The 22,046-nt window shown below is 41.8% G+C and overlaps 1 protein-coding gene across 1 annotated transcript in view; it reads left to right on the top strand.

Annotated features, from left to right (window-relative positions):
• Nucleotides 1-21,743, top strand: part of SPPL3 (signal peptide peptidase like 3) — a 119,247-nt gene extending 97,504 nt beyond the window's left edge. Inside the window, exons 3-11 of the mRNA XM_060028197.1 lie at nucleotides 2,840-2,928; nucleotides 9,862-9,981; nucleotides 10,752-10,830; nucleotides 11,748-11,860; nucleotides 15,916-16,022; nucleotides 16,505-16,668; nucleotides 17,415-17,614; nucleotides 18,674-18,783; nucleotides 19,744-21,743. Of these exons, the coding sequence (XP_059884180.1) occupies nucleotides 2,840-2,928; nucleotides 9,862-9,981; nucleotides 10,752-10,830; nucleotides 11,748-11,860; nucleotides 15,916-16,022; nucleotides 16,505-16,668; nucleotides 17,415-17,614; nucleotides 18,674-18,783; nucleotides 19,744-19,815 (1,054 nt within the window). The 3' untranslated portion in view covers nucleotides 19,816-21,743. The remainder of the gene's footprint in view (nucleotides 1-2,839; nucleotides 2,929-9,861; nucleotides 9,982-10,751; nucleotides 10,831-11,747; nucleotides 11,861-15,915; nucleotides 16,023-16,504; nucleotides 16,669-17,414; nucleotides 17,615-18,673; nucleotides 18,784-19,743) is intronic.
• Nucleotides 21,744-22,046: the final 303 nt, after the last annotated feature.

Raw genomic sequence — 22,046 nt, 5'->3', positions numbered from 1 at the left:
ATGTAAGACCGGACACTATAAAACTCTTGAGGAAAACATAGGAAGAACACTCTTGAACATAAATCACAGCAAGATGTTTTCTGATCCACCTCGTAGAGTAATGGAAATAAAAACAAAAATAAATAGGACCTAATGAAACTTAAAAGCTTTTGCAAAGCAAAGGAAACTACAAACAAGACAAAAAGATAACCCTCAGGGGCTTCCCTGGTGGCGCAGTGGTTGAGAGTCCGCCTGCCGATACAGGGGACGTGGTTTCATGCCCCGGTCTGGGAAGATCCCACATGCTGCGGAGCGGCTGGGCCCATGAGCCATGGCCGCTGAGCCTGCACGTCCGGAGCCTGTGCTCCGCAACAGGAGAGGCCACAACAGTGAGAGGCCCGTGTACCGCAAAAAAAAAAAAAAAAAAAAGACAACCCTCAGAATGGGAAAAAATACTTGCAAATGAATCGACGGATAAAGGATTAATCTCCAAAATATATAAACAGCTCATGCAGCTCAATATTAAAAAAACAAACAACCCAATCCAAAAATGGGCGGAAGACCTAAATAGACATTTCTCCAAAGAGAGGACATACAGCTGGCCAAGAAGCACATGAAAAACTGCTCAACATCACTAATTATTAGAGAAATGTAAATCAAAACTAAGATGAGGTATCACCTCACACCAGTTAGAATGGGCATCATCAGAAAATTTACAAACAACAAATGCTGGAGAGGGTGTGGAGGAGAAAAGGGAACCCTCTTGCACTGTTGGTGGGAATGTAAATTGATACAGCCACTATGGAGAACAGTACGGAGGTTGCTTAAAAAACTAAAAATAGAATTACCATATGACCCAGCAATCCCGCTACTGGGCACATACCCAGAGAAAACCATAATTCAAAGAGACACATGCACCCCTATGTTCATTGCTGCGCTATTTACAATAGCCAGGTCATGGAAGCAACCTAAATGCCCATCGACAGACGAATGGATAAAGAAGTTGTGGTACAATATACAGTCGAATATTACTCAGCCATAAAAAGGAACGAAATTGGGTCATTTGTAGAGACGTGGATGAATCTAGAGACTGTCATACAGAGTGAAGTAAGTCAGAAAGAGGAAAACAAATATCGTATATTAACATATATATGTGGAACCTAGAAAAATGGTACAGATGAATTGGTTTGCAGGGCAGAAATAGAGACGCAGATGTAGAGGACAAACGTATGGACACCAAGGGGGGAAAGCAGCAGGGGGTGGGTGTGGTGGTATGCTGAATTGGGAGATTGGGATTGACATGTATACACTGATGTGTATAAAATGGATGACTAATGAGAACCTGCTGTATAAAAAAGTAAGTAAAATAAAATACAAAAAAAGCAAGATGCAGAAAATGTGAATAGTATGACCCTGTTTTTGTAAAACAACAATAAAAATATTTCATGTACATGTATATATGTGTAAAAAACAAAAAAAAGAACTTTTCATGTGCTCATTGGCTATTTGTTTATCTTCTTTGGAGAAATATTTATTCAGAGTCTGCCCACTTTTTAATTGGGTTGTCTTTTTTTTATTGAATTGGAGGAGTTCTTTCTGTATTCTAAATGTAAGGCCCTTATCAGATACATAATAGCACGTATTTTCTCCCATCCTTTGGGGTTGTGTTTTCATTTTTTTGAAAGTGTTCTTTGCAGCACACAAGGTTTTAATTTTGATGAAGTCCAGTTTATCAAATTTTCACTTGTGTGTTTGGTGTCATATGTAAGAATCCACTGCCAAATCCAAGGTCACAAATATTTTGTCTAAAGTTTTATAGTTTTAGCTCTCCAATTATTTAAATTTAAATTAATTAAAATGAAATAAAATGTAGAATTCAGTTCCTCAGTTGTGCTCCCACATTTCAAGTGTTCACGTGGCTAATATCTACCAAATAAGTCAGTGCAGGTACAGAACATTTCCATCACAGGAAGTTCTTTTGGACACACAAACACTTTAAAGGAACGCAGTAGTAGAAAGTGAGCTAAGGACTTGAACAGTTAGTTCACAGAAAGAGAAATGGGCAAGCTCAGGTACATAAAATTGTTTAATAGTTAAAGAATTCTAAATTAGGACAGAGACAGCATTTTTAGTCCCCCAGATTGACTGTGTCTACTTCCTTCAGGTCTTGACTCAGAAATCACACCAGTGCGGCCTTCCCTTGCCTACCCTGTTTAAAATTTCAGATCTACCCTCTCCATTTCCTGCCTTTTCTCCTTAGCTCTTACCATTAGCTTACCCTATATTTAACTTATTTTTCTTGTTTATTGTCAATTTCCCCCCTCTTCGAATGTAAAATACATGAGAGCCTATTTTACTCACTATTGTCTCTCCAATACCTTGGATATTCCCAGATATGGCAAAAACTCAAATCCGTGTTGTTGAATGAGAGCTGGCAATGTGTAGAGAAACAAGTGCTCTTTATACACTGTTCTCAGAGAGTGAATTGGTCCACCCTTTTTGGAAGCAATTGTGTGGTATGTAAAAGTCTCAAAATTGTGCTTGCCTTTTGACCCAATATTTCTCCTTCTAGGTATTTAGCATAAGGAAGTAATTAAAGCTGTACACAGAGATACGGCTGGAATATTCAGCCACAATGGAATGCTTTTACCTGCAGTCAAGAAAACTCTTGAACTGACACTATAAGGAATGTAGATTGTTTTTTTAAATGTGGCATCAAGAAGTGTTTTGCAGAGCTGTTCAAAACAGATCTTCCTTTCTTTCCTAATGCTTTAGCATTTAAAAGTATGTCTCATTACTGACTTTTCTGGTCTGCTGCTTAAGTAAAACTAAAACTTACTTATACAATTTTTTCCCACAGGTCCCTTAATATGGACTTTGAAAATCAAGATAAGGAGAAAGACAGTAACAGTTCTTCTGGGTCTTTCAATGGCAACAGCACCAATAATAGTAAGGCATTTTATGACAATTAGCTTTTCACATGTAGTTGTCTTAATTTGATTCTTTCTATAACCCCAGTAGATAATTTACTGGGTTCAAGGATTATGTTTGGTATAATAATAAAATTAAATCTGTATGGTATAATTTGTTAAAGTCTTATGTTCTGAACCTGAATTACGGATTTCTTGTGTACTGCTTTTAATTCATGCCTAAAAGCTTGCTGCCAAGATTCTTTTTTTTTTTTTGCGGTACGCGGGCCTCTCACTGTTGTGGCCTCTCCCACTGCGGAGCGCAGGCTCAGCGGCCATGGCTCACAGGTCCAAGCCGCTCCGCGGCATGTGGGATCCTCCCGGAACGGGGCACGAACCCGTGTCCCCTGCATCGGCAGGCAGACTCTCAACCACTGTGTCACCAGGGAAGCCCTATTTTCTTTTTTTAAATAAATTGATTTATTTTACTTTATTTATTGTTTTTGGCTGCGTTGGGTCTTCGTTGCTGTGTGCGGGCTTTCTCTCGTTGTGGCGAGCAGGGGCTACTCTTTGTTGCGGTGCGCGGGCTTCTCATTGCAGTGGCTTCTCTTGTTGCGGAGCGTGGGCTCTAGGCACACAGGCTTCAGTAGTTGTGGCTCACGGGCTCTAGAGCACAGGCTCAGTAGTTGTGGCACACGGGCTTAGGTGCTCCGTGGCATGTGGGATCTTCCCGGGCCAGGGCTTGAACCCGTGTCCCCTGCATTGGCAGGCAGATTCCCAACCACTGCGCCACCAGGGAAGCCCTCTTTATTTTCTTAAAGACGAACAGGATAGATGGGTATCTGCCTGCTTACAACTTCATTTAAATCCTTTGGTGAGGTTGATAATTTTGTAGGTGTTGATCATAAATTCATTTAGTGATTCTTAAAGATAGCTACTTGAAGTACTTGTAAAACTATTGTATCTTTTCTGATACTTAAGATTTTAAAGAATGTTTGCTTTGAAAAAACAGAAGTGTGCTATATGGCAAGTATTCAGCAGCATTACTCATCATAGCCAAAAAGTAGAAGCAACTGAAAGATCAATAAACTAGTTAATGGATAAACAAAAGATGGTATGTCCATACAATGGAATACTATTCAGCATTAAAAAAAGTTAATTACTGAAATATGCTCCAACATAGATGAACCTCAGAACACTGTTAAGGGCTTCCCTGGTGGCGCAGTGGTTAAGAATCCGCCTGCCAACACAGGGGACACAGGTTCGAGCCCTGGTCCGGGAAGATCCCATGTGCCGCGGAGCAACTAAGTCTGCAAGCAACAAGTACTGAAGCCTGTGTGCCTAGAGCCCGTGCTCTGAGATGAGAAGCCACCACGATGAGAAGACCGCGCACCGCAACTAGAGAAAGCCCACACGCAGCAGCAAACACCCAGTGCAACCAAAAATAAAATAAATTAATTTTTTAAAAAATTGTTAAGTAGGGCTTCGCTGGTGGCGCAGTGGTTAAGAATCCGCCTGCCAATGCACGGGACATGGGTTCGAGCCCTGGTCCAGGAAGACCCCACATGCTGCAGAGCAACTAAGCCCGTGTGCCACAACTACTGAGCCTGCGGTCTAAAGTCTGTGAGCCACAACTACTGAGCCCACGTGCCACAACTAATGAAGCCCGCGCGCCTAGAGCCCGTGCTCCACAACAAGAGAAGCCACCGCAATGAGAGACCTGTGCAGTGCAAGGAAGAGTAGCCCCTGCTCGCCGCAACTAGAAAAAAGAAAGCCCGCGTGCAGCAACAAAGACCCAACGCAGCCAAAAATAACTAACTAAATAAATTAAGTAAAAAAAAATTAAGTAAAAATAGTCAGATAGAAAAACTACATATTGTATGAGTCCATTTATATGAAATTTCCAAAAAGGCAACTATATAGAGACAGAAAACAGATTCATGGTTGCTTGGGGCAAGGGATGGGAAGGAGAATTAACAGTAAACTGGCATGAGGAATCTTCTTGAGGTGATGAAGATGTTCTAAAACTAGATTATAGTGATGGTTTCACACTTGGTAAACTTACAAAAAAAAAAGTATTGAATTACACACTTAAACTGGGTAAATTTTATGGTATGTAAATTGTACTAGAAAATTGGTAATGCTTATTATAGAAAGAGAACTGAATTTAGAAGTAAGGAGACTTGATTTGATAATACTAAGAGATTGATATTGGGTACCTACCATGCGCTTGGCATTTATTAGGTACTTTGAAAGATGCGAAAGTACAAGAGCTGGTACTCAAGCTGTCACGCAGGCAGTGTGGCCAAAATACTTCCCAAGGTGTTAATAAAGTGCTAAGACAGAGCAAATACCACTTTCCACACTATACCTAGAGCAGGTACTTTTTCTTATGGACCCTTACCATAGCCTCAGAATCTACTATCAATAGATCAGAGTAAGCACCAGAGGGAAGTCATTTTGACATCCATGTACAAAGAGAAAAAAGAGAAAGGCAAGCCAAAGTGAGCAACAGTGGGTCAACTTAGTAAGGGACTCTCCTGGAGAAAGTGAATTTGACATGAAACAGTGAACTTGGATTGCTGGAGAAGTTCCTCCAGGTGGGAAGAGCATATAATACAGGCACAGAGGAGGAGAATAAGCGTGACTTGTAGGACAAATCAAGGTCACTGCCTAATAGGGAGGAAAGACTGGAGATCTAACATAAAGTTAATAGAATATTGATGGAGGATCTTAGAAACTAAATTGAAAAGAGATCACTTAATATCTATTTCATTTTCTACCCCATCAACTAAATTATACTTGCCCAATTTTCACTGAGTTAAATGTGTTTCATTGTCCCCAGCAATGTAAAGTGGGCATGACAAATACAGTAAGTAGAATCATTTAAATATAATGAGCCTTTTCTTAAACTTATGACACACACACACAAAAACTGATGACACAGATCCTTATATTAAGTAAAATACCATACCAGTAACTTCACAGGAACCAGGTAAAACCCAGTGTCAGTATCCAATTTTAGGGTTAAATTATTACATAGCAGCTTACCTTCTATCAATAGTTTAAACCAAATCACTACATACACTTGAAACTCCTTTAAATTCCTGTTATATAGCATATATACAAATGATGTACTTAAACCAGATTACAAATCTGTTGTGCATTGCATCACATAAACCTAAAAGAAATCAGTAGTATGTATCTAAGTACCATTTTATCCTCAAATAAATGGTTAAGTCAGTCCGTGCAGTGGAAGGAATTTACCTGGTAACATCAGTTTTGTATTTCTCATTGTTAATCAGCATCTAAAGAGTAGTTGGTGGTTGTTTAATGGTAATTTCCTTGAATCTACCTCTTGTGTTGTGCTAAAATTATCCTCAACAAAAGTTATTTCTTCAGTGCCTAATCTGGGCCATGGATACCAAAAAGGATAAGCACAGACCAGGACAGAATGCAGTCCACTTCCACATAATCAGGAAAAACATAATGAAAGAAATGGCCATTGCAGAGAAGGCCAGTACTTGATTATGGAACATGGTATCATTCCAGTTTGAAGGGGTGGCATGGAAGACGGGATGCAGTCATCAAAAATCAAAGAAATAATAATAGCCAGAAAAATGAACAGAAACATGAGATGGCGTAGGTGCTGAGGAGATTGAAATGCTTAACAATGAAGATTAACAAGAAGAATTGGGGGGAGTTCTAAGAAAAGGAGGGTATGACTTTAGTGTTAAGATTTTGCCAAGTGTTACAAACTAATTAATGAAGAAGAAAGTAGATAGATGTTTTTTAAAAGTTGCAGTTGCCTACTCCCAAAATACGAATCAAGGAATTTGTGAAAAAGACATGAAAATTAATGAACTACAGCTATGTATAACAGCGTGGATGTTTCTAACAATGTTGAGTGAAAGAAGCCAGACACAAAAAAATACATACTACATAATTCAGTGTATATAGTAAGTTCAGGAAACAGGCAAAATAAATATTAGTATTTTAGGATGCATGCTTGGTAGAAAACAAAGCAAATAAAAAGTACCGTAAAAGCCAGGATATAATAGTAGTTCCCTTTGGGGGAAAGAGAAAGAGCAGTGATTGGGAGGGACACAAGAAAGACTTTTGGCCTTGGCAAGTTCTCTTTCTTGGGTGGTATTAGCCATGTGATGATTCAGTGAACTCTACATCTTTGTTTCATGTACTTTTCTGTATGTGTGTATGTTTTACAGTAAAGACGGTTAGAAAGTGGAGGGGAGGGAGTTCCTTCCAGGTCCTCTCTGATTTTCCCTAACCTTGTTCTAACTCCCATCTTATCCCTGAATCTGCCCCAGGAAACCTATATAGAAATTTTCCCCTTCTGGCACACCACTCCTTCATCTAATTAGCATTAAGAGGGTTTAAACAACAACAACAAAAACAACCCCCCCCCCACCTCCAATTATCTGATACCTTGAAGTTCTTTACTAGGCTTCCCCTATAATTTATTTGAACTGTGAAGACTGATGGAGATGTACAGTTGAATTCTCTTCATTAATAGAGAAACACATCTTAATAGAGAAACACATCTTAATCTCCCCACCTAGACTGCAAACCCCATAAGCTCTGGAAATGAGTTTTAAAAAAAACATCCTTGCTTCTCTCATGGAGGTGCAAAATCAGTAACTTTCATAAACAGTTATCAGTACTACATTGGTGTATTGCTCTGCAACCTGTTCACTAAATACAAAAAATAATGTCTCTGTACATAATTTTTAATTCCCTCATCATGCCTATTTCTTACGTTGATTTTCCCTTTAAAGGTAAAGCCACTGCAGTTGAGTAAGTCCGCCCAATTATGGCTGCTCTCTTTTGCTTTTGCTCTGTTCTGTTTTGTCACTGGAGTTTGGCTAAAATTTCTAATTAATTAGCTCCTTCCCCTTCAGGACCATTATTTCCAGACCTTTAGGAAGTGCAGTATTAAAGTTGTGTACATTATTTTTGGTAACATATTGTAAGCAACTAAAGGAGCTTCACTTGCCCTGTGACATTGCTGTTTGATAGACTCTCTTGGGCAGTCCTTCTGTAAAACTAATGGAAATAATGTCTAATACTTACTGGTTTAAAATCTGTGCTTTCAAAAAACAAAAATCTGTGCAGTCTATCTAATATTCTAGGAAGGTTCTTTGTATTCTGTTTCGCATTTTAATTGCAGACTGAACTCGTAAAATTTAGATTGATTATAAACAAATACTTCTCATATGCCTGCCTTAGTAAACAGTCTTTGTTCTAGCCATTTGATTTTTTTCTTCTCATATTTTAAACCAGTATAATTAATCTGTAGACTATATGATGCTTTGTTTTACAGAAGGAGGGGGGTGTGGGTGTGTATTTTCAGATTTATAGATTTTTTTAAAAAGATTTGTTTCTTATATAACAAATAATCATTTATTTGAGAAAACATTATTTTCTGTTGTGAAAGGCATCTGAAATCTAGCTCCCTCAAGTAGTTCTTTGAACTATTGTAGAGCACTCAAAAAAAAACCTAGGTGAAATTTAGTTAGAGATTTCATAGAGTTTTGCCTTACAAATGCCCATAAGATACTTTAAGATATGCGCCCCCCCCCAAAAAAAAAAAAAAAAACCTATCCATGGGCCAAGATGAATGGGTTTGACTGCAGTTCAGGTCAGACTCTTCACCAGATCATTTCTGTTTGTCTTGACACATGGCTCACTCTTCTGAAGTTGAATTGCCCTATTCCTTAGTGAATTATTTGACTCATCTACCTAGCCAATAAGAAGCAATTTTGTTTTGTAGAAATATTTAATATTCATTTCACAAAAATCCCTAAATAGCTTTCTTGAGGACAGGTAAATTTGAATACTGATGAGCAGTTTTTGTTTTTAATTTATTTATTAATTTTTGGCTGCATTGGGTCTTCGTTGATGTGCGCAGGCTTTCTCTAGCTGGCGAGCAGGGACTATTCTTCGTTTCAGTGCGCGGGCCTCTCATTGTGGTGGCTTCTCTTGTTGGGAAGCATGGGCCCTAAGCGTGCAGGCTTCAGTAGTTGTGGCACATGGGCTCAGTAGCTGTGGCTCACAGGCTCTAGGGTGCAGGCTCAGTAGTTGTGGTGCACGGTCTTAGTTGCTCCGCGGCATGTGGGATCTTCCTGGACCAGAGCTCGAACCTGTGTCCCCTGCACTGGCAGGTGGATTCTTAACCACTGTGCCACCAGGGAAGCCCCCAAAATAAAATCTTGTGGGGAGTTTTTCCTGGACCTACTAACCCTTGAGATTTCAGTTTAGTTGGCTCTGGGGTTGGGCCCGGGCACTGTGATTTTTTTAAAGCCGTCCAGGTGATTCTAATGAGCAGCCAAGACTTGAGACCCACTGTGCTAAATCCTGCTCTATCCCAAGAGCTTCTGGTTCCCCCATTTATCTCCTATTTACTCTTTAAAATGTTCCCACAAAGAAATGTTTTTGATTTACTGTTTCCAGATATATCTTGTTCTCCCCCCCTCCCCCACCAAAGTCAGTCCTCAACTATTAGCAACAATGGGAAAGAATGAACATGAGTACATTAAATCCACAGATGATGAGAAATTATTTTAGTCAGGGGGTTTAAACCACCTCTCTTACCAAACCTATATATACAGGACCACAGATGTACTCAAATGGACTAAAATGAATTTTTACTGCCTCTTAATGTTCTTGTTTGCTGTTTGTTTGTTTTGGCACCCTGTCATCCAGATGGTAGCACCAGGAGGTAGTAAGTCAATTCAACAAGTATTTCTTGGGCACCTACTATAATAAAGGCACTATGAGGACAGCAAGGAGCTCACAGTCTTCACTGGGAAGGAGAGAATCCAAGGGCCTAGATAATCTATATTTTATATACTAATCCCTAGAACTGTCTGCATTTTATGAGTTAATGTATCTGAAGTACATGGGTACAGTGTCTATTAGGTAAGTCGTTGATATGTCCCTTTTTCTCTTTCAGGTATCCAAACTATTGACTCTACCCAGGCCCTGTTCCTTCCAATTGGAGCATCTGTCTCTCTCCTAGTAATGTTCTTCTTCTTTGACTCAGTTCAAGTAGTTTTTACAATATGTACAGCAGGTAAATGAGTTCCTCTATCTGATCTTAACATTAAGCTGAAAGGAAATTTTTAAAACTTTTTTAAAATCATCATTCAAAAATTAAGATTTATACACTGCACTGTGCAAGTTTTTCTTCATAAGTCTGGCTTTTTCTCCCCCAACTCCTCCTTGAACCACTTGATACCTGTATCATCAGTTCAGTCCTGCAAGATACTTGATACCTGTATCATCCATTCAGACCTGCCAACCCAATCTGAATGAAAGGCCAGGGGTTGAAAACTCATGAGCTTTGTGGCACCAGAGCAGAATTGCTTTGGCTGTGGCTCCTTGTCTGCTAGGTTACCAGAAAGTCCAGTTGGCAGAGTAGTCGTTGGCAACCCCTACCCATGTTTCTGCTGATAGAAACACTCATAGCTGATCACAGCAATTCGACTGTCAGCTATCTGACCGTTTTCAAGCTGAGTGACGATGGACATGTGTGAAACATCAAAATGCTAGACTTGTTAGATCATACCCTGGCCCGCTGTTTATCATTTCTTGTTGAGATAGGTGAGAAAGAGAAAACCTACCAATGCTACCCCTACTTCAAATCAGGTAATCTTTTTTTAAGAGGTTGTCTGTGTGGTGCTAAAGAAAGATACTTTTCTTCTCTAGTTAATTAATACTATTGTATGCACTTGTCGAGAAAAGTATTCTGGGCAATGATTGTTTCCATAAGTCATGCCATTTTTCTTATGCTTAGTAAAATAATAACAACAAAAAAATTAACCATACGTTTTCTTTCTCTAGTTCTTGCAACGATAGCTTTTGCTTTTCTTCTTCTCCCGATGTGCCAGTATTTAACAAGACCCTGTTCACCTCAGAACAAGTAAGGACTTCGGATTTTCCTCTAAATTGTAAACTTGTATATGTATGTTTTTGTCTCATACTTGATAGCAGTATTAGGGGTCTAAATTTTTGGTATTGACTGAAGCACACAAATGCCAGAAGACTGGAAAGTGAAATGTTTGATTTTTTTAAAACTGTAAGATAGTACTTCTTTTTGCACCTTTTCGTAGCAGAGGAAATATAAACAAATCTTAGGAAGTCAGAGTCACTGTAATGTGCTTCCTTGCTTTGATTATATTGAAAGATGAGTTTTCTTTTGAAGCAACGTTTTCATTCCTTTACTAGTTAATGGAATATGAAAATAGTGCTTGACTCAAACATTCTTTGCCTTTCGTCTTTGATGACCTAGAATATATACCAGCCACTGGGGTTTAATCCCAGTGTTCACACTTTAACTCCTAAAGCCGTTGCTCCATGGAAACAAAATGCTGTGCTAATGGAGAATGCTGTATGCACTTAGGAAATCAGTCACTTGGGGCGGCTGATTTTCCCAGGAATTAGTGATAACCATAGATGTACCATCTTAATTTTATTCATCTTTGCTTAATGAATTGAATTGTTGACTTTCTTCATTTTGTTTTCCTCATAAGAATTAGAATTTCCCCTACATTTAGATTTTCTAAAGATATTATCACTTTAAACTTCTCAATACCCATCCCATGTTGATAACTTGGGATAAAAAGTACATTATCTAATGGATGCAGAAGTATAATTCCTTTGAACTTTCTGTAGTTTTTTCCAGAGAGATTTGGGTATTTTGGATTTCTGGGTATCTAGGTATTGCCTACTATTTTAATCTGGCCATCACAAATTCTGATAATGAAGAACCAAAGGAGAGTTTGATTATTGAATATAATTTATTGTCCATTAGTCCAATACATGTTGTGTATTTTCCAGGATTTCCTTTGGTTGTTGTGGGCGTTTCACTGCTGCTGAATTACTATCATTCTCTCTGTCTGTCATGCTCGTCCTCATCTGGGTTCTCACTGGCCATTGGCTTCTCATGGATGGTAAGTAACTACTATGTGACAAGTTGAAATTTTAATATCATTTATGGTTAAATTTGTCCTCTCTTCCTCTACTTTCTGTGTTTTAGTAGTGGTACCTCTGATTACCATGAAAATTAGGTGTCCACAGATGGCGTTATGTATCAGATTTTTCATTATTTTTACCTACATTCTTAAGATCTTTTTTAATAACAGCTTTTTGGGGATGTAATTCACATACCATACAATTTACCTATTTAAAGTATACAATTCGGGGGACTTCCCTGGTGGTGCAGTGGTTAAGAATCCGCCTGCCAATGCAGGGGACTCCTGTTCGAGCCCTGGTCCAGGAAGATCCCACATGTCATGGAGCAGCGAAGCCCGCGAGCCACAGCTACTGAAGCCCGTGTGCCTAGAGGCCGTACTGTGCAACAAAGAGAAGCCACCGTAGTGAGAAGCCTGCACACCACAACGAAGAGTAGCTCCCACTCACTGCAACTTGAGAAAGCCTGCATGCAGCAATGAAGACCCAGTGCAGCCAAAATTAATTAATTAATTAATTAACTTATTTTAAAAAATGAAGTGTACGATTCGGTGGTTTTTAGCATATTTGCAGAGTTGTGCAACCTACACTACAATCAGTTTGGGTTTTTTTTTGTTTTTTTAATTTTTTTTTAATTTTTGGCTGCATTGGGTCTTCGTTGCTGAGCAGGAGCTGGTGTTCGTTGCTGAGTGGGGGCTTCTCTTCATTGCAGTGCGCAGGCTTCTCATTGTGGTGGCTTCCCTTGTTGCAGAACACAGGCTCTAGGCACGTGGGCTTCAGTAGTTGTGGCACGTGGGCTCAGTAGTTGTGGCTCATGGGCTCTAGAGCACAGGCTAAGTAGTTGTGGCACACGGGCTTAGTTGCTCCGCGGCATGTGGGATCTTCCTGGACCAGGGCTCAAACCCGTGTCCCGTGCATTGGCAGGTGGCTTCTTAACCACTGTGCCCCCAGGGAAGTCCCCGGTTTGTTTTGTTGTTTGTTTGTTTTTTAAATGTATTTCGGTTGCGCTCGGTCTTAGTTGCGGCTCACTGGCGCCTCAGTTGTGGCATGGGAACTCTTAGTTGCGGCATGCATGTGGGATATAGTTGAACCTGGGCCCCCTACATTGGGAACACGGAGTCTTATCCTCTGCGCCACCAGAGAGGTCCCCTACAATCAGTTTTAGAGCATCTTCACATCCACCCTCCAAAACCCACAGCCAGTAGCAGTCACTTCCCCATTCCCCCCACCCCAGCCCCAGGCATCCACTAATCTACTTTCTATCTCTGTGAATTTGCCTCTTGTGGACATTTTGCATAAATAAAATTACATATGACCTTTTGTGTCTGCCTTCTTTCACTCAGCATAATGTTTTCAAGGTTCATCCATGTTGTAACTTGTATCAGTACTCCATTCCTTTTTATGGCCAAATACTGTTTAATTGTATAGATGCATTAATTTTATTTATCCATTCATCAGTTGTTTCCACTTTTTTGGCTATTGTGAATAATGCTACTGTGAAAACTGGAATACAAATTTTTGTGTAGACTATACTTTCTTAATATAAATGGAATTATACTGTAATATAATATCCATATTATATATAAATATATGTGGAATATATAATGTATGTCATGTAATATGTTGTATATGATAGAGATTTCTTTTGTGTAATAATATAAATACATGTCTATATCATTTTATAAAGGTACTAATAGCTAACATTTATTGAGTGCTTTTTATGCACTGGGCACTCTGCTGGGTGTTTTACATGGGCTTTCTCATGTAATCCTGAATACAGCTCTTTGAAGTAGGTACTAGTATTGTTCTTATTTTACAGAAGAGGAAACAGGTTCTGAGAAGTGACTAACCACAGTCACAGAACTCCTGTGTATATTTCATACGTACTATCAAAACATCTTGATAGTTGTTTTGATAGAAGGACATTTCTCAGAGTCCGCCATTATTCTTCTGTTCTCTCCCTTAAGACATTGTTAGACTTTTATTTAAGACCCTGTAACCATCTCCACCTCTTTTTTCATTCAGTCCTTATTACTTCTCTTATTTTCATAGTTTGCTTTACTAATCTCATGAAATTTTATCTAACTGCTCTGCTCCACAAAGTCTGTTCACCTTTTCCTTTCTTGGTGTTTCAGAAGGGAAGGAAGCTGAAACACAAAAGTCAATTTTATACTGCTTGTAACACTATCTAAAGAATTTTTTTAAGGGAGGAATTTGGAAAGCAGAGATTATGGGTATGGATCACACTTTTTCCTGTTACCCATTCCAAGCAACCATGAGGCTAATCCAGACCTTGGAACGGAGCTCTTTGGAGGCAGTGCCACGTCTGAGGGGCTCCTCTCCTCTCCAGGCACTGTGTCCCTGGCAGCTCTGAGGACGGCTCAGCTACAGTGGTGCTGTCATTGAGTGTTCAGGGAGGCTCCCCAAACCCTTACTGGCCTTAACTTTTATATCGTTTTCTATCATTGTTGCTACTTCCCAATATCTACTTGTCCAAGGATCTCTTACCAGTTTACACTAGTTACATTGCCCTTGTGACCAAGCTTAGTTTTCCCTCAAAAAAAAAAAAAAAATGGAGAGAGTCTTTGAGCTTTTTAGTTGTTTGTTTCTCAGATTGGTATTTGATGTGTGTTTGACTTGTTTTCTGCTATTAACAGAAAAGATAGCTTTCTAGCACGTGACTGTAACATTCTGAAATACGTTCTTCTGAAAACAGAATGATAAATGTGGTTATTTTAAAGGGCGAGGCATGAAGTATGTTTTCAGAGTTATACCAAGAAGCATTAATATTAAGAAAGTACTTCAGAGTTTTTTGAACTAAATCTATAATTTTTTATCTACTCAGTTTCATCTTACAAATTAATCTTTTAAATTTGGGAAGACTTGAAAGAATTTGACCAGTAAGTGGTGTGGTATGTTTGCAAAAGCTGATGAATGAAGAAAAAGAGGCAAACTGTATGAATAGTTGAGCGTGTGTTTCAGGGATGTGACATGGCTGGTGGCACTGTTCAGTTGGGGGTGGGAGTGATTCTCATTCAACATGCTTGTATTAAGAACCTTCTCTGAAGTAGTCAGATGGGATGCATGCTGCCTCTTCAAACATGGAGTACGGTGGGGAGACTTGGTGGGCATGATTGGAAAGAGGTTATCGCTCAACTTAGAGAAGGAGTAGGTGGAGGCATAGGAGCAAAAGAAGAGGCTTGAGGCCAAGCGCGTGTGGTGCAGCGCCATTCTGTGTGAGTTATGCCTTTACAGTCGGACTTGATTCTTCAGAGAGTAGGGGACCTTGTGATTTAAGGCAGGGAATGATGTGAACTGATTTTTGACAATGGCAGTGAAGAGTAAGTGGGGGAGAGAGACAGAAAATGGGAAAGGATACACACATCACACTAGGAAGTATGGGAATCATGACCGAGGTGTGCCGTGACAGTCAAGAGGAGCACCCCGGGTGGTTGCAGCCTGAGTGTGCGTGATGAAGGTTACAATAAGATGAAAAGGAACCCAGAGTTTCTTGTTTGGAAGATTAGGGATAGAATGACATTGTGTGGAGTCATGGAGAATCCTGTCATTGAGCAGTTCTGAGTTGTTGTGTTTAGTTTAGACCCAGGTGGGAAGGATGAGCATAAAATGAGTGGCTGGAACAGTGTCCTTAAGTAAGTGAAAAAGATGTGATCCAGGGTGTGCATTGGCTTTAAAGGAGCAAGGGCGATGCATCTGAAGTAATGGGGGGAGGCAGGAGATGAGAGCTGGGAGGCCGGAACTGAGCTTGGCTTAGAGCTTTAGCATTCAGAACAGTCCCCTGGGTCTTAGTTGAGCACCATCTATAGCATGAGAAAAGGGATTTCCCCAAATACGAGCAGGTCACAGTTGGCTAACGGTGGGCACTTTGTACTAGTAAGGTGTAAACATCTTAGACTGGGGTTTAGGGCTGCCTGATTTTTTGAGGGACTTACAAACTCTCTTAGGTTTATGAGCTGAATAGCTTGTGGAGAGAAGCTGAGCCTGTGCTCCACACTGACTGCTGTCTCCTCCCCAGCCCTGGCCATGGGTCTCTGTGTCGCTATGATCGCCTTCGTCCGCCTGCCCAGCCTCAAGGTCTCCTGCCTGCTTCTCTCAGGGCTTTTAATCTACGATGTCTTTTGGGTGAGTGTCTGTTTCCCCAAAGCTGCTGCTCTCCTTTGTGTTTAATTGGAACATTCACTCCGGAAAATTTTTAACTCTAAATATCCAAAGTCTGCTTGCCAGAGTACCTCCTGTCTGAGACCACTCCGGCCTGCACTGTACCTGTTAAAAGGTGAGCAGGCAGCTTTCCGTGCCTGTGTTTGTCGAGACTCGTTACCATAGAGGGTACACGTGTGACTCTCGGGGTGGAAAAGGGAGCAGGCAGGCTAGGTTCTCTGCCCTGGAGCACTGGCAGCTCTGCTGTAAGGGCTTCCTCTGTGGGTGTGGAGAGAAAAAATCTGCACGTACACACAGGAGCAAAGATTTTCTTTCTCCTCAAAGCGTGCCGTCTAAAAAGCTTGATGATGCAGTACTGAGACTCTGCTCTTAAGAACAAAGAGGGCTGGTGCTGAGATCGGGGTGCTTCCAGCTCCCTCTGGTAAAGGTGACTCTCCCCTCGGCAGGTGTTTTTCTCTGCCTACATCTTTAATAGCAACGTCATGGTGAAGGTGGCCACACAGCCGGCTGACAATCCCCTTGACGTTCTATCCCGGAAGCTCCACCTGGGGCCCAATGTTGGGCGCGATGTTCCTCGCCTGTCTCTGCCTGGAAAACTGGTCTTCCCCAGGTAAGACTGGCGTGTCGGCCTCATCTCATGATGGTGAGGACACTGCCTTCCTCTGCCCCTCTGTTCCCCAGTTTGTCTGTCTTTGTCATCAGCATTCTGATGCTGGACTGGAAAAGGGTTGTGAGTCATCTCCATTTTACAGATGGGGTCAAGAATACTGACTTAACTTGCAAAGACTGATCATTAAGTGATACAGGTGCAGCTTTTTAATATTGAATAATGTTATCAAACAACTCCATGTTACCCCTGTTACCATAGTTTAAAGTTGGCTAGAGGGAATTAACGGGAGAATCTGGATCTTTTTTACTTCTAAGACATTTGTAAAAATGTCTTAATGCTAAAATTATAGTTCCTGGAACTATAATCTTGGAAAAATTAATGTGCTGCTTTAATCTCCCATGTCTGGTAGTAGTAGGTGCTTATTTGAAGTCTTAGCAGTGAATGTGTGACACATAGTGAACTGCTTGACATTTCTAGAGGTGGCAGCGCTCAAGCAGATGGCTCCAGCAGTCACTTAGGCGGTGCTCTCCCGAAGCACTTAGGGTGGGGCTGAAGACCTCAATCGCCAGTACTCTTGTGGCTCTTAATCTCTGAACTCTTAAAAACTAGTGTTGTTAAACCCATAGAGATTGCCATCTACCGTTCAGATAAGTTCTTTGACTTCTTAGAAAGTGAACAGACTTTGCGCAGGAGGAGAAATGGGGTTGTAGAAGGCGGCACCCCTGACATGTGACACTACGTTCCAGCTCCACTGGCAGTCACTTCTCTATGTTGGGCATTGGAGACATCGTGATGCCTGGACTCCTGTTGTGCTTTGTCCTTCGTTACGACAACTACAAAAAGCAAGCCAACGGTGACTCCTGCAGTGCCTCTGGACCCGCCAACATCTCCGGACGCATGCAGAAGGTTTCCTACTTTCACTGCACCCTCATTGGATACTTCGTAGGTAAGAGAACCAGAGAGACTGCATGCAGTCCCCTCTCTGGCTGTCCTCCAACCCCTGGAATTAAATCAGGTCTTCTAGCTGCAGATGCCAGATGAAAGGAAAGCAGTGACTCTGGTTGCTGTTATAAACAACCACAAAGGAAAAAAACTGACCCACGAGATGAAAGATGCTCTATGTGTTGGCCAGCAGCCTAGTTCCCTATCCAATAATATGTTTGAAGAACATTGCAGGAAAAGTGTGGTCAGGCCTCAAAGTTGAGAAGACCTACCACACGATGAAATCTTCGGCTTGAGTTTAACGAATGTCATGTTTATTTCCTACTTTATTAGACAGATACTTCCTTTCATCTGCTGTAACATTTCCATCACCTCTGACCTCGGACTCTCCCTCGGCCAGCTTTTCTCTAGCCAGCTCTGATTCAGGCAGACAGGAAGAGACGGTTGTAATTGGGCTAGTAACCTGTTTGTACTCCAACAGCTACGACAGTGAACGGAAAGGAGCACCTTTCTTGCCTCTGTGCCTCCTACTGAAGGAGCACCTCATAGTCCACGGTGCTCTCATAGGTGTGGGTTCATTGCCACTCCACTCCACTGGCTCTGAGGGGGGCAGGGCAACTGTGGTATCCCCATTAGACGGATGAGCAGGCTGAGGCTCAAGACGTGAAAGGCCTTAGCCAAGGTTATATGGCTGTCATAAGCAGCAGAGTTGAAACTTGAACCCAGGTCTCTGCCTCCAAGTCTGTCATCATATACCACAGGAGACAGAGGGAGACCAGGCACACTCAGGGCTGAAATGAGGCCTGGAACCAGGGACCTGGGCATGGAGTGGGACTTGGGCTACTCACAGGTCCTTAGAATTCTACGCTTTTGAAAGCTGTGCTGCTCCCTGTTTCTTTACCTGCTCAAGCTGGGCATTTCACTCCCCACCATTGGATGGAATGTGTCACATTACAGCTGTACAATCTCAGGACTGTGCCAAGCAGCAGCCAGGTAACAGCGGCTCTCCTCTCTCGGGGCTGTCCCCTTGGAGTTATTCACGAATGTTTCTGTCTCCCGGCAGGTCTACTCACTGCTACTGTGGCGTCTCGAATTCACCGAGCAGCCCAGCCCGCCCTTCTCTATTTGGTGCCATTTACCTTATTGCCACTCCTCACGATGGCCTATTTAAAGGTGAGAGAGGCAGTTATAAACCAGTGAAAGCAATAACATGGCATTGACCCTGGACTTGGGTATGTATTCTCCTCGCTGGAGGTGGTTCTGCTTAAGACCCTAAGCTCTTGATCTTGAGAGCGGGATCTTTTTGTTTTTGTTGTTTGGGGAGGATTTTGTTTGTTTGCCTGCTTTTTTTTGCTAACCTGATATTAGCAACCTCTTCCAGGTTCTTACAGCCATTGGCTGACAATACTCATGAGTAGACCCCTTACCACCTGGTCATGGATTAATTAACTGAAATCCCTAAAGCCCCGCTACAGAGACTTCCTGCTTCTCTTAAAAAACAGCACCCTGGGGCCTCCCTGGTGGCGCAGTGGTTGAGAGTCCGCCTGGCGATGCAGGGGACATGGGTTCGTGCCCCGGTCCGGGAAGATCCCACGTGCCGCAGAGCATCTGGGCCCGTGAGCCATGGCCACTGGGCCTGCGCGTCTGGAGCCTGTGCTTCGCAACGGGAGAGGCCACAACAGTGAGAGGCCCGCGTACCACAAAAAAAAAAAAAAGCACCCTGTTGCCACCTAATAGCCCTTTAATACTCTGCATTAAAGTTTGGAAATAATTAAGAAATGCATTGTAAAAACTAAGGGCATTATCTGATTTACAAGATTTATATTATCATCCACATTTTACAGATGACGAAACAGGCACAGAGGTTCATTATCTTGCCTAGATCATCTGAATCATAAGTGATAAACTGCCACCAGGGCGGAGTTGGTAAAAGCCCTTACCCACTCAAGGGGCCTAAGAGCCCTTCTAGGAGTTCTTCAAAGAATGAGGGGTTACTTTTCAGTGAGTAAAATTTGAATGTTCTTTGATTCTCCACAGAAGCAATCTGATCTGAGATCAGGAGTCAGAAAGGACTTGTAGGTATGTATGCCTCGAGTTGAAATCTGTGACTTAGTGAAGTTCCTTCTTTCCCAGGGTGACCTACGGCGGATGTGGTCTGAGCCATTCCACTCCAAGTCCAGCAGCTCCCGATTCCTGGAAGTATGATGGATCACAGAGAGCGACCAGAATGGCCTCTCAGTCCTTTTCTGTCCACGTGTGGTTTTGTTTCCTCTTAGAGCTGGCCTGGTACTTGGAGATCTACCTGTCTAAGGACTGCCATGTGACCGGATTATGCATTTGCAGGAGCGAGGTGCTGGAGCCTGCGTGGTTCCTTCTCTTCCTGCCGTTGGAGAGGTGGAGCCCCTCCTGAAGTGACAGGCCTTCCCCAGCACTCCTCCCTCCCCCGTTTTTATGGATCTGCACCAGACTGTTAACCTTTGGGGGACGGAGATGTGACTGTTTAAACTGACAAGGGCAAGGAGTTGTTCTATACCTTTGAACACTAAAAGGATGAAAAACATTAGCGAACTGGTTTCCTCAGTGAACCCTCAAGAACTTTTGGGACCAGTTTCCTATGGGGGACTCAGTTTCAGAGAACTGAGACAGAAACTCTTCTGTCATTATATTCTTCTTTCCGTTTTTTGGATTTATTAAATATTTTCTGTGGTGTGAAGTGACTTATTAAATCCACAGACACTGAGTGACTTCTTACAACATACACATAAGAATTTGTTGTAATGAGTTCACGTCCACCCAGATGTTGTGTTGGCAGTGAACGAGGGCACGGTTTTTATACATACATACACACACATGCACATGGATATATATGAATAAACAAAAATTAAAACCTGCTAAGATCATGCTGTATAGCAGACAGGGGCTTGCTGTAATTTTTAGCATGTAGAGCAGTTCACTCTGGCTTCCTTGTATATGGATAAGCGGCTGTCTTTCCCTCCACAACTGAACGTGCAGTTAAAAAACAGTATAGTATTTGTACTGATATACTCATGGACTTTAGGGGATGCTCATTTGGTTTTTGATCAGTGTAGCAAATTAGGGATGAAAAGTTAAAACTTTTTGGCCCTTTTTTCATTTTTACAGGCTTCTCCCTTGCAGGGTTTTTGATAGTTTCTTCTTGAACCAGTGCATGTATTATAGCAGCAGGTGTCTTTGTGCTTTCTGATCATAGTAATGTACTACTTGTAAATACATTTTTCTATTTTCTATTTTTTTGTATTTTTTTTTTGGCATTTTGTTTCATTGGTGTGCTGTATTTTCCATGCCCTCACTCCTTTAAGAAAAAAAAAGGAAAAAAGCAACACGATCCTGTCCTTGCTGTTGTGATTATAGTCTTGGTTTACCTGTTGTGACAACTGGGTTTTGGGGACAAATGTCAAACACCCCCGGAGATGGGCCCTACGTTCCAGGAATTGTGGCAAGAATGAGCTGCTGTGACCCTTAAATCTGCCCGTGTGCTGTGGCCTTGGCTGGAGACCCAGTGTCCCAGCAGTGACTAGTGGGAGTGGTGTCCACAGCCTGAGGGGAAATTGCCCGTTGTTTGGAGGCAGAGAGAAGCCGGGGATTGGCCTGCCCACCTGAGAGCAGGGGTTGGAGAAGGGCCCATGTTTCCTGGGCTCTCCCTTAAGCAGGTGACCTGTGTATAAACTGGGGCGCTGTGGGCCCCATGGCTGGAGGTCGCGGTGGGTGGCACTCACAGGTGGTGCACGTGGCAGTAAGGGTGGTGTGCTCCTCCGTCATGTCTTCAGATCCTGCTGAAGGCTGTATGTTTTTTGTTGTTTTGTTGGTTTTTTTTTTTTTTTAAATAAATGACTCCTTTCTAGCCTTTGTTACCTCATCTTCACTTTTGGTTGTTGGTACCAAATGGAGCTCCCGTCCCCTCCCACCTGCTCTGCCTGTTCAGGAGACTGACTTCAGGAAGCCCCTGTCTGTCTCCAGATGGGGTCTCCTGCAGCTCTGGTTCAGCCTACAAACATCAGAGAACGGAGGCTTCTGCTGTCCACAGAACTCAAAACAGCCTCTGGGTTTAGTGAAGACCAGAAGTACACCCATATACTCTCTGCTGAGCAGCTGTACTTCTTTCTTAGCCCTCAAGGATGCTAATGGCTGCTTAAACAGGGAGCAGAGCAGGAGGTGGGGGGAATCTTCCAGAATGACTGATTAACGGCAAGTGCCAATAATAGTTAAAAATAATATCCTGGCAGTTTGTCATTGTAATTTTTCTAACTTTTCATTACAAAACTAAATTCCAGACAGAAAGAATGTAAATTTTTGTCATTGCTTTTGTGCAGATTTCGGGGGAAAATACCCATACAGGACTCCTGAATGTAATTTGGATTCCAGTTGTAGTCTTCAGAGCCCTTGAAACTTCGGCAGAG

Source organism: Delphinus delphis, chromosome 13, assembly GCF_949987515.2.
Source record: "Delphinus delphis chromosome 13, mDelDel1.2, whole genome shotgun sequence".
NCBI classification, from domain to species: domain Eukaryota; kingdom Metazoa; phylum Chordata; class Mammalia; order Artiodactyla; family Delphinidae; genus Delphinus; species Delphinus delphis.
This window is presented reverse-complemented; position numbering and strand designations above follow the sequence as displayed.